The following is a 12,695-nucleotide window of genomic DNA, read 5'->3' on the forward strand; positions in this document are numbered from 1 at the left end:
GTGTGATTATACCTGACACATCTGCAGGCTCCTCTCACTGCAGAGCTGTGTGTGATTATACCTGACACATCTGCAGGCTCCTTTCATTGCAGAGCTGTGTGTTATTATACCTGACACATCTGCAGGCTCCTCTCACTGCACAGCGGTGTGTGATTATACCTGACACATCTGCAGATTCCTCTCACTGCAGAACTGTGTGTGATTATACCTGACACATCTGCAGGCTCCTCTCACTGCAGAGCTGTGTGTGATTATATCTGACACATCTGCAGGTTCCTCTCACTGCAGAGCTGTGTGTGATTATACCTGACACATCTGCAGGTTCCTCTCACTGCAGAGCTGTGTGTGATTATACCTGACACATCTGCAGGCTCCTCTCACTGCAGAGCTGTGTGTGATTATACCTGACACATCTGCAGGCTCCTCTCATTGCAGAGCTGTGTGTTATTATACCTGACACATCTGCAGGCTCCTCTCACTGCAGAGCTGTGTGTGATTATACCTGACACATCTGCAGGCTCCTCTCACTGCAGAGCTGTGTGTGATTATACCGGACACATCTGCAGGTTCCTCTCACTGCAGAGCTGTGTGTGATTATACCTGACACATCTGCTGGTTCCTCTCACTGCAGAGCTGTGTGTGATTATACCGGACACATCTGCAGGCTCCTCTCACTGCAGAGCTGTGGGTGATTATACCTGACACATCTGCAGGTTCCTTTCAGCTTCCATCTCACAGGCAGACAGGGCTATAACACAGCAGAGCTGTGAGAACTGCAGCAAATGTGTTTCTAAGGAGACAAAGTTCAATTCTACTGTTCTGTGCTAGTTACATGTCCCTAATTGTCAGTGGCATAACTAGAGTTCAATGGCCCCCAGTGTAAAATTTGAACCTTGGTCCCCAATAATGTATGGGCTCTAGTAGAGTTCTAAATTCAATAAGGACATATGTGTTGCCTCCCCTCCCCCATTATGTAGTAACGTCCCCCATCCTGGACCCATTCCTGAAATATATGTCCCTTATCCTGGGCCCCATCCTGGTATATATGTCCCCCATCATGGTGCATATGTCACTCATCCTGGTATATACGTCTCCCATTCTGGGTCCATCCTGGTACATATGTCCCGCTGTTCTTTAACGCATAAAATAAATTAAATTATTCTACTCACCTTCCTCCATTTCCATATAGCACGGTGTCCTCTTCTGCAGCCAGCAGCTGACTTTAGCATGCAAACAACTGGCAGCACATGACGTCACTGCAATGCGCCGCTCATGTTGCCGCACGCCGATGTCATCTGCCGGCCTCTGATTGGCCAGCAGCTTGTATTGTTGTGCAGGGACCCAGTTGAATATGTGTCCTTATGCAGATCAGTACATAGTCAGCACTCCGTAGTCCTCGTTAGTAATAGTGGTGCACGTGGAGAGATTACAAGTAAAATGAAAAAATCCCGGCACTCACGTGTATTCGATCAGTTCATTTATTCCACATGTAGGAAAACTACAACAAGACTGTTGTAGTTTTCCTACATGTGGAATAAATGAACTGATCGAATACACGTGAGTGCCGGGATTTTTTCATTTTACTTATGCAGATCAGTGACCGGCCCATAGTTCTTAACAGCTCATTTATATATTCAGAAAATTTAGATTACACTGGAATAAAACATCGGATCACAGGTATCAAGGTGTCATTTTATTCAGCTTCCTATGACCTACATGCCCATATAGATGGCTTAGGAGAGTTGTTCCTACAGACAGATTCCCTTTAAAGAAGCACTCCCTCAAAAACTTTTTATTGGAGGGAGGTTCAGTCAATAAAAAGTTTGGAGGGGGTACTTCTTTAATGATGTATTGCGTCGAAGATGAATGGGTGGAGTGCTGCAACACGATAGTCACAGAAATGTATGATTATGAGGGAAACCTGAATCTTGGACAACCGAGTCATTGAGCCAACGGCAATGTGCCGTGTCAGCTTGGAAATCCCTATAAAAGTAAGCTCAGGGCCGTATAGGGGACCTTGCTCTAAGAGGCCAAAATATCTGCTGGACAATTTTGAAAAAAATATTCCCGTTGTTCATATGCAAATGAGGTCGTCCAAAGCGCCGTGGGCAGATCTGCGTGTCCAGAGCAGCCTTCTTCCCCTGCTGCATTACTTGACAGTGCTGAGATAGCAAGTGAAACTGCGAAGTGGGCAGAGCTTCTACCAGAAGGGGCGTAGCTGAGCACAAACGGAAAAATTTATCAGCATTTTCACCACACGTCCTTGCCCGGAGACATTTCTCAAGTAGGCGCACAGCATCTGAAAGATGTGCCATAGTCATTAAGAGCTGCATGCCTATTAATGAGGTTAGCAAATCTTACCCTAGCGCTCCCTTCTTCAAGAATGGAATACAAAGCATCAGTCTTGATGAATCTGGCCAAAATGTCAGCAGAAATACAGGTGCATGTCACAAAATTAGAATATCATCAAAAAGTAAAATTTATTTCAGTTCTTCAATACAAAAAGTGAAACTCAATTATATATATCACTCTGTTTGTAATGACTATCTCAAGTGTTTATTTCTGGTAATGTTGATGATTATGGCTTACAGCCAATGAAAACACAAAAGTCATTATCTCTGTAAATTAGAATAATAAACAAAAAACACCTGCAAAGGCTTCCTAAGTAGTTAAAAAGGTCCCTTAGTCTGTTTCAGTAGGCTCCAGTGAAGACTGCTGACTTGACAGATGTCCAGAAGGCAGTCATTGACACACTCCACAAGGAGGGTAAGCCACAAAAGGTCATTGCTAAAGAAGCTGATTGTTCAGAGTGCTGTATCCAAGCATATTAATGGAAAGTTGAATGAAAGGAAAAAGTGTGGCAGCAAAAGGTGCACAAGCAACCGGGATAACCACAGCCTTGAAAGGATTGTTAAGAAAACGTCATTCAAAAATTTGGGGGAGATTCACAAGGAGTGGACTGCTGCTGGAGTCATTGCTTCAAGAGCCACCACACACAGACGTATCCAGGACATGGGCTACAAGTGTCGCATTCCTTGTGTCAAGCCACTCATGACCAATAGACAACGCCAAAAGCGTCTTACCTGGACCAAGGAGAAAAAGTCCTGGACTGTTGCTCAGTGGTCCAAGGTGTTGTTTTCAGATGAAAGTAAATTTTGCATTTCATTTGGAAATCAAGGTCCCAGAGTCTGAAGGAAGAGTGGAGAGGCCACAATCCAAGCTGCTTGAGGTCTAGTGTGAAGTTTCCACAATCAGTGATGGTTTGGGGAGCCATGTCATCTGCTGGTGTAGGTCCACTGTGTTTTATCAAGACAAAAGTCAGCGCAGCCGTCTACCAGGAAATTTTAGAGCACTTCATGCTTCCCTCTGCCGACAAGCTTTTTGGAGATGGAAATTTCATTCTCCAGCAGGACTTGGCACCTGTCCACACTGCCAAAAGTACCAATACCTGGTTTAAAAACAACAGTATCACTGTGCTTGATTGGCCAGCAAACTCGCCTGACCTTAACCCCATAGAGAATCTATGGAGTATTGTCAAGAGGAAGATGAGACACCAGACCCAACAATGCAGATGAGCTGAAGGCTGCTATCAAAGCAATCTGGGCTTCCATAACACCTCAGCAGTGCCACAGGCTGATTGCCTCCATGCCACGCCGCATTGATGCAAAAGGAGTCCCGACCAAGTATTGAGGGCATTTACTGAACATACATTTCAGTAGGCCAACATTTCAGATTTTAAAAGCATTTTTTTCAAGCTGTTATAAAGTATTCTAATTTACTGAGATAATGACTTTTGAGTATTCATTGGATGTAAGCCATAATCATCAACATTAACAGAAATAAACACTTGAAACAGATCACTCTGTTTGTAATGACTCTATATAATATATGAGTTTCACTTTTTGTATTGAAGAACTGAAATAAATACAATTTTTGAGGATATTCTAACTTAGTGAGAAGCACTTGTATGTAATTTCCGACAACACAAACGCATTTATCATACACTATATAATTTTATGATTTAATAGTGAACCCTGTCCTGAAGGAGCTTCACAACCTAATGTGACTTCACATTACAACACAAGTAATAAAATGTGTGAAATGTGTGCAGCACTCATGTATTTTATCACCTCCTCATTCATTGAGGGCCGCACATGGACATTCCTGATAAAGGATTCTCTATCCACATTCTCACACTGAGAAGAGACCTCCGTCAATGACAGGCTGGTGATTAATCTCCTGACAGGAACACGGCCGCTCCTGCTCGACATCCACTATTGAAGTTTCCGAATATGTCTGACTGTAGACACCTGAATCATCACTGCTCTGCGTCTGATATTTACTTGGTCATAGGACTCTCCATTGAGAGACAGACCGCCCCGGGCTGGAAGAAAGATGGTCACACCTGAGTCTGAAAGCCGGTCTATTCACAATATGCTATGCTCGTGGCAGGATGTTTAACTATTTTAATGCCAGAGACCTACTGTAGGTGACAAATCTTTAGGATGGGCCATACAAAATGAACTATAGTTCATTAGTTTGATAAACTTTGTCCTTAAAGGGGTATCTTCAAGTCTGGAGGTTATCCCCTACCCTTAGGATAGAGGATAACTTCCACATTGCAGGGGATCCAACTGTTAGAACCCCCACCAGTCCCAAGAACCGGGTGTAGATTATGTGCAGTGCTGAAGATAGCCGAGCGCTGCTCTCCGCTGGTCTTCAGCACTCCAATAAGAATGAATGGAGCTGCACTGCACATGATTGACCTCAGCTCCATTCACACAAGGCTCTTCAGATTGGTAGGGCTTCAGCAGTCAGACCCCCAACTATTGGAAAGTTGTCCTCTATTCCATTGATAAGAGAGAAGTTCCAGACTTGAGAATACCCTTTAATGGCAAAATATGTATACCAGTGCCATCAACTCCAAATTTTGAAAAAAATGGATGTGTCAGCTTGATATGCTGCCCTAAGTAAAAGCAGCATATAACAGCTACAACATATTTCATGCTGTTTGGATACTAGGACAAGACACAGTTTGGTGTATGTATTAGGGGTGCACTTTTCCCCACCCCTACGTTCCTCACGGCAGTGATGTACGATCATCTGTGTGCACATAGTAACCTGCCAATCACTATGCATGGGGTTGGGAGGAGTTCCCATCATAAATACATCGGACTGCTGCTGAAAGAATACACTGGGCATGACGCAGTAACTTTTTGTATGAAGTGCTAGAGGCAAAAACTGCAAAAATTCTAAAATAGATTTTTTTTGCTGTTGGAGACAAATAGTGTACTCACTGCGGCATTGCTGCTTGCTTTGAATTGAAAGAAAAGCTTTCACTTTCCGAGTCTGAAGAACTGGCCCCTGAAACAAAAGTAGAAAACCTTATCAGTAATTGGAATGCTGAACACACAAAATGTAAGTGTATTCGAATCAGAAGTTTGAAATATAAGCAATGTCTATATAAGTAATAATTTTTCGGACTGACTGACCTTCATTTCTTAAAGTAATGATGGCCACTCGTTTTTCTTTACTTAGCTGCTTTTTTCTTGCCATAATACAAATTCTAACAGTCTATTCAATAGGACTATCAGCTGTGTATCCACCTGATTTCTGCACAAACACAACTAATGGTCCAAACCCCATTTATAAGGCAAGAAATCCCACTTATTAAACCTGACAGGGCACACCTGTGAAGTGAAAACCATTTCCGGTGACTACCTCTTGAAGCTCATCAAGAGAATGCCAAGAGTGTGCAAAGCAGTCATCAAAGCAAAAGGTGGCTACTTTGAAGAACCTAGAATATAAGACATTTTCAGTTGTTTCACACTTTTTTGTTAAGTATATAATTCCACATGTGTTAATTCATAGTTTTGATGCCTTCAGTGTGAATGTACAATTTTCAAAGTCATGAAAATACAGAAAAATCTTTAAATGAGAAGGTGTGTCCAAACTTTTGGTCTGTACTGTATATATATATATATATATATATATATATATATATATATATTTTTTTTTTTTTTTCGGCTCTTTAATTCCCTACAGATCGGTAGGTCTCAGGCATGAGTTCAGTGCGCTTCCGAGTGGTCTTTTGAACGATCGAAAAGGGTCTCTGAATTCTCAATGATCTGTGAGGAATTAGAACTTAAAAAAAAAAAATCTAAAAACATTTTCAAAAGTTTACTTACTCATTGTATGGATACATTAAAGCGGCCCTCCATCCCCCAACCTACTAAGGCCTTATTCACACGTCCGTGTTGAATGTACTGTTCTATCATTTTTTTCACGGATAGAACACATACCCATTATAGTCTATGGTGCTAGTCACATATCCATGTTTTTCACAAATGGTGTTGATGCAAAACTCAGACACTTCCTTTTTGGAAGTGCATTGAGGTGAAGGGTACATTGCTGGAAAAGGAAGAAAAAAAAAAAAAAACTCTTTAAATCTCTTAGTTTGCGAGTGTGAACGAGCTGCGTGTGTCCGGAGCGTAAGTGCGAACGAAAGTAAGTGTGTGACTTGTTTTTCAGTGACTTTGGATTCAGGGAGTTTGGAAGGGAGGACTTAGGACTGAATTGCTGACTGTATTTCATTCTTTCTTTACTTTTTACTTAATTAATCCACCTGACCTACTTATCTGATTCCCCCGTCCATACTTGATACTTAACTGATCCCCCGCCGATATCTAATTGATACACTTGCACATCCCTAATTGATCCCCGTCCATACACCTACATATAAATAATTGTGTTTTGTACTTGTATATATATACTGACTGTATCCCCATATTTAGAATGACGTCCATTTTGGCCGCAGCCGTGCAGTGTACATCTTGCGCAATGTATGCATTCCGTGAGCAACCGCTCGAGGATCCATACTGCTGCGAGAGATGTGAGCATATCGTGCACTTGGAAGCCCAAATTCTGGATCTAAGTGCTCAGATAGCGGTACTGAGGAGCATCGACAACATGGAACGGAGTTTGCTGCTCACCGAGCAGACACTCAATGGGTCAATACTGGGGGTGGAGCATAGAGGGGAAGTGCAGGCTGAACAGGCAGGGAGCTGGATAACAGTTAGGAGGGATAGAGGGAAGAAGTATAGGAAGGCTGGTTCAGAACCGGCATTATTGGAGCACGACAGATCCTCTGACCGCCGGGGGAGTGTATGCTCCAGTAATGAGGGGGAGGGGGGAAGTGTAGGGCAGGCAAGACAGGTTCTGGTAGTGGGTGACTCTATTATTAGGGGGACAGACAGGGCAATCTGTCACAAAGACCGGGATCGCCGAACGGTGTGCTGCCTCCCTGGCGCTCGAGTCCGGCACATCGCGGATCGGGTTGACAGGTTACTGGGTGGGGCTGGCGAAGACCCAGCGGTCATGGTCCACATCGGCACCAATGACAAAGTGAGTGGTAGATGGAGGGTCCTTAAAAATGATTTCAGGGACCTAGGTAGGAAGCTTAGGGCAAGGACCTCTAAGGTCGTTTTCTCAGAAATACTACCAATCCCGCGAGCCACACAGGAGCGCCAACGGGAAGTTAGGGAGGTGAATAAGTGGCTAAAGAGTTGGTGCAAGGCAGAAGGGTTTGGGTTCATGGAGAACTGGGCCGACTTCGCGGTCGGCTACAGGCTCTACCGTAGGGACGGGCTGCAGCTCAATGGGGAGGGTGCAGCGGTGCTGGGGAAGAAGATGGCTAATAGGTTGGAGGAGTTTTTAAACTAGAGATGGGGGGGGAAACCAAGGAAATAGGTGGGATGTGAGGCAAGCAAGGGGGAAGGGGAGAAGTGAATATAATGAGGGTGGAGAGGGGGGTGGGGATAGTACAGTTAGATCGTTAGAGAAGAATAGGATGCTAAATAACCCCAAAGTTTTATCTTGCATGCTGACCAACGCAAGAAGCCTGACCAATAAGGCGGATGAGCTGCAGGCGCTTATATCGGAGGAGAGGTATGACATCGTAGGTATAACAGAGACTTGGCTAGACGATAGCTACGACTGGGCGGTAAATTTATTAGATTATAGTTTATTTAGAAGGGACCGGAAACAGGGGAAAGGCGGAGGAGTCTGCTTATATGTAAAGTCATGTCTAAAACCCAGACTAAGGGAAGATATAGGAGAGGGAGAAGAGGGGGTCGAGTCCATGTGGGTAGAGATAGAGGGAACTAAAAATAATAATAAAATATTACTGGGGGTCTGCTATAAGCCACCAAATATAACAGAGGAGAATGAGAATCTGCTATTAGGACAAATAGACAAAGTAGCAAAACATAATGAAGTGATTGTAATGGGGGATTTCAACTACCCGGATATTGACTGGGAAACAGAAACCTGTAGATCTCAGAAAGGAAAAAGGTTCTTGACAAATATTAAGGATAATTATCTCTCCCAACTAGTGCAGGAACCAACGAGAGGGAAGGCCGTGTTGGACTTAATATTGACTAATAGGCCTGATAGAATAACTGAGGTACAGATAGGGGGGCACCTAGGTAATAGCGACCTTAATATTATCGACTTCAAAATGCCCTTCAGTAGGGTTATCAATAAGGGAACAACAAAAACAAACTTTAGGAGGGTGAAGTTTGATCAGCTGAAAGAAAGCCTTCAACTTATTGACTGGGACAAAGTTCTTAATCAAAGGAATACGAATAGTAAATGGGAAACCTTCAAAAGAATTCTGAATACTCAGTGCGAGAGGTATATAACGTATGGGAATAAAAGGGCCAGAAATAAGAGGAAACCAATATGGTTGAACAAGAACGTAAAAGGGGCGTTAAATAGCAAAAAAGAGGCATTCAAGAGATTAAAACAGGAAAACAGTAAGGAGGCACTAATGTGTTACAAGGAAAAAACGAGAACCTGTAAAAAACAAATAAAAATAGCGAAGGAGGAAACAGAGAGACGTATTGCTAGGGAAAGTAGATCAAATCCCAAACTGTTCTTTACGTACATAAATAGTAAAAGGATTAAATCGGATAATATTGGACCGATAAAAAGTGAGGAAGGCAAAATCATAGAGAAAGATGAGGATAAAGCTAATCTATTAAATAATTTTTTTTCGACAACTTTCACAAAGGAAATCGAACTAACAGGAGAAATGAGAAGTGACAAACTTAATCCTCCACTAAGTATGACAAATCTAACCCAAGCTGGGGTACAGAAACGCCTCAGTAACATTAAAATAAACAAATCACCAGGACCTGATGGCATACACCCACGGGTACTAAGGGAACTAAGTAATGTGATAGACAGACCGTTATATCTTATATTTAAGGACTCTGTTGAGACTGGGTCTGTGCCACTTGATTGGCGACAGGCGAATGTAGTGCCAATATTCAAAAAGGGAGCGAAAAGTGACGCCGGAAACTATCGGCCGGTGAGTCTGACGTCCGTTGTGGGCAAAATTTTTGAAAGCTTCATTAAAGAGGCAATTACGGAGCATCTTGATGCTAATAATCTTTTAATCCCGAACCAACATGGATTCATGAGGAATCGCTCCTGCCAAACAAACCTGATTGACTTCTACGAGGAGGTTAGCTCTCGAGTAGATCAGGGGGAACCAGTGGATGTCGTGTATCTCGACTTCTCAAAAGCGTTCGATAGCGTGCCACATAATAGGTTGGTATACAAAATGAGAATGATGGGGCTGGGGGAAAATGTCTGCAAGTGGGTAGCTAACTGGCTAAAGGATAGAAGGCAGAGGGTGGTTATAAATGGAATATACTCAGATTGGGTAAGCGTCACTAGTGGGGTACCACAGGGGTCTGTACTAGGCCCAATGTTATTTAATATCTTTATTAACGACATAGTCAACGGGATAAATAGTAAAATATCAAAATTTGCAGATGACACAAAGTTATGCAAAACAATTAATACAAAAGAGGACAGTGCAGACCTACAGAGGGATTTGGATAAGCTGGGTAGGTGGAGCATTAAATGGCAAATGAGGTTTAACGAGGAGAAATGTAAGGTCATACATATGGGAAGGAAAAATGGAAGTCACCAGTACTCACTGAATGGGAAATCATTGGGGAATTCAGAGATGGAGAAGGACTTGGGCATCTTGATTGATAGCAAACTAAATTGGAGTGCCCAAAGTCAGGCCGCTGCAGTAAGGGCAAACAGGGTAATGGGATGTATCAGAAGAGGTATAGCTGCAAAGGATGAGAACATTGTTCTTCCACTGTACAAAGCACTGGTCAGACCACACTTGGAATACTGTGCTCAGTTATGGGCCCCAATATATAGAAAGGATATAAATGAGCTTGAAAAGGTACAAAGGAGGGCAACAAAATTAATAAAGGGAATAGAGGGACTGCAATACCCAGAGAGGTTGGCAAAACTAGAACTATTCAGCCTGGAAAAGAGAAGGTTGAGGGGGGACATAATAAATGTGTACAAATATGTTAGGGGACAGTATAGAGATCTTGCCCGGGATTTGTTCAAAAGGAGGGATATTACGGTAACAAGAGGGCATTCACTAAGACTAGAAGAGAAAAGGTTTCAGCACCAGCATAGGTAGGGGTTCTTTACGTTAAGAGCAGTGAGAATATGGAATTCACTGAGTGAGGAGACGGTAATGTCGGATTCACTACACCAGTTCAAGCGGGGACTGGATGCATTTCTAGATACCAGGCAGATTTCAGCATATACTTAAAAATAAAATAAAATAGTAGGTTGATGCAGGGATTTATTCTGACTGCTGGTTTCAGAGTCGGGAGGGAATTTTTCCTCAGGTGAAGATTGGCCAAATCATTTGGGGTTTTTGCCCTCCTCTGGATCAACTTTAGCAATTACAGAACTAACAGGTCGAACTTGATGGACGCAAGTCTTTATTCGGCTTTACAAACTATGTTACTATGTCCATTTTTTTCTGGTATCAGTAATAAAAAGTTCCAATACGAGTCTATGAAAAACACGTACAGCACACGGATGGCATCAGTGTACAATCTGAGTGCTGTTTGTATTTAACATTGGAAAGGATAGGAGAAGCTTTGTAATTTACCACAAAGTATGTGTGGCATGTTCCTGAACTTCTTAATAGTGGTTAAAGGAGTTTCCCAAGATACTAAGATATCCTCATTGTGGAGTGTCCAACCTCTGGACCACCTAGAGATCCTGAAGATAGGGTCCTGCAAAGCCCTGTCTCAATGAAGCAGAGGTTAAGTGACGCGCCCCTGGGCCTACTTGGTGTAGCGTTGCGCACGCGGGGACTACCCGGAGCCGGGCCTGTTGGGGGTAGTAGTCTTGTGGCGGTGACCCGGTCTGTGCCCAGGGAGTCAAACTGTGTGGCTGAGTAGTAGCAGTAGATGTTGGACGACTACGCCACCCGTTGAATGCAGCTATGGAGCTGCCGCTGCAGGGCAGACCGCTGAGGCCGGTGGTACGATGGTGCAGCGTAGATGGTATAACCCCCAAGGGGAGGGGTATGGCCTCAGGGCAGCCGACGTGGATGATGGGGGTAGCAGGAATCACTCAGAGACGATGCGGTGTAGTTCAGGGTCTTTACTGGTGACAAAGATAGACCCTCCCGGAGTACTGGCTAGCGATCGGGGCCTGGTCAGTCTTTGAGCAGATGGGATTTCCCCTGGCCAGGCGGAGTTGTAGGCCTCCCCAACTAATTGTACTCTTCTGGCTACCTTGCTAGAGGCGGGTAAAAGTAGCCCACGTCCCTGAGTGTACCGTGTGGTGCTCACCCGTATGGCCGGTGACTCGGGGCCTTCTAGTGGCTTCCGCTCCACGATGGCGGTGCTGGTCCCACGCGTGTGACCGTGCCTTCGGGTTTCTTGGCCAGAGGACCTGAAATCCCCTGCCGGTCGGTTTCTGCTGCTGGGTAAGGATTAGTCCCCACAGCCTCGGACTCTGGGTCCGGTGATAATTCTTCAATCAGGGCGAGCTCTACAGCTGCCAGCCCCTGATTCTTTGTAGCACTGCTCCCACTGAGCTCCTGATCTTTCTTTCCTAAAGCTGCTCCTCTTCTTAACTCACTAACCCTGCCTCAGCCCCAGTTTTATATAGGGGAAGTTCTTCCCCTCCCAGGACTGGGCAGGAGGTGTGGCATGCATAGGATTCCTGACCAAGAGACCTCCCACCTGCTCTCAGACGTAATATCTCTAGTACTGTGGCAACCAGACCCCTGGGGTGTCACATTCCCCCCTAGTGAAATTTAGTACTCCGGGACTAAACATATTTTTGTAACATACAAATTACAAACAGAAACAAAGTAATAAGGAAAAACATTAGGACGGTCACGGCGTGTCCGCAACCGGGTGCAGTTTTTCAAGAAAACAAGGGTGTCCATTTCACCAAAACAGGGAGACGTAACCAGGTAGGGGTCTGTCCTGCCCCGAGTCCTTATCAGTCTTTTAGTCCATCCTGGGTTACGCTACAACTATATGCAAAAAGGATTCCCGGTAAATCCACCAAAGACTCCTACAAATAACTAGAAACACAAAATTATACACGAGCAACAATAAACAGGTAAACATTAATTAAATAGCTTGAACATTTAGATCCTCCACCGTACGGGCAACTGGCCTCTAGTGACCCTAGTGGACCTACGGAGCTGGCTGACTGGTCCTGAGCTACAGGGTATAGGAGCTGTCAAGGGTAAACTGGGCAGCCGTCTACGGACTCTTTGGCTCACTAGGGGTATGGCAGGCTCACTATAAGCAGAGGGTTGATTCTCCTGGTCTGCT

The 12,695-nt window shown here is 44.1% G+C and overlaps 1 protein-coding gene across 2 annotated transcripts in view; it reads right to left on the reverse strand.

The window, feature by feature from the left end:
• The window catches only part of PALLD (palladin, cytoskeletal associated protein), a 542,838-nt gene that overhangs the window by 270,242 nt on the left and 259,901 nt on the right, over positions 1-12,695 (reverse strand). For both annotated transcript variants that reach the window (XM_073644159.1, XM_073644168.1), the window contains one exon: positions 5,298-5,364. In XM_073644159.1, coding sequence (XP_073500260.1) covers positions 5,298-5,364 — 67 coding nt within the window. The remainder of the gene's footprint in view (positions 1-5,297; positions 5,365-12,695) is intronic.

Source organism: Phyllobates terribilis, unplaced genomic scaffold (assembly GCF_046119375.1).
Source record: "Phyllobates terribilis strain yellow unplaced genomic scaffold, ASM4611937v1 Scaffold_1__5_contigs__length_1240528914, whole genome shotgun sequence".
Lineage (NCBI taxonomy): Eukaryota > Metazoa > Chordata > Amphibia > Anura > Dendrobatidae > Phyllobates > Phyllobates terribilis.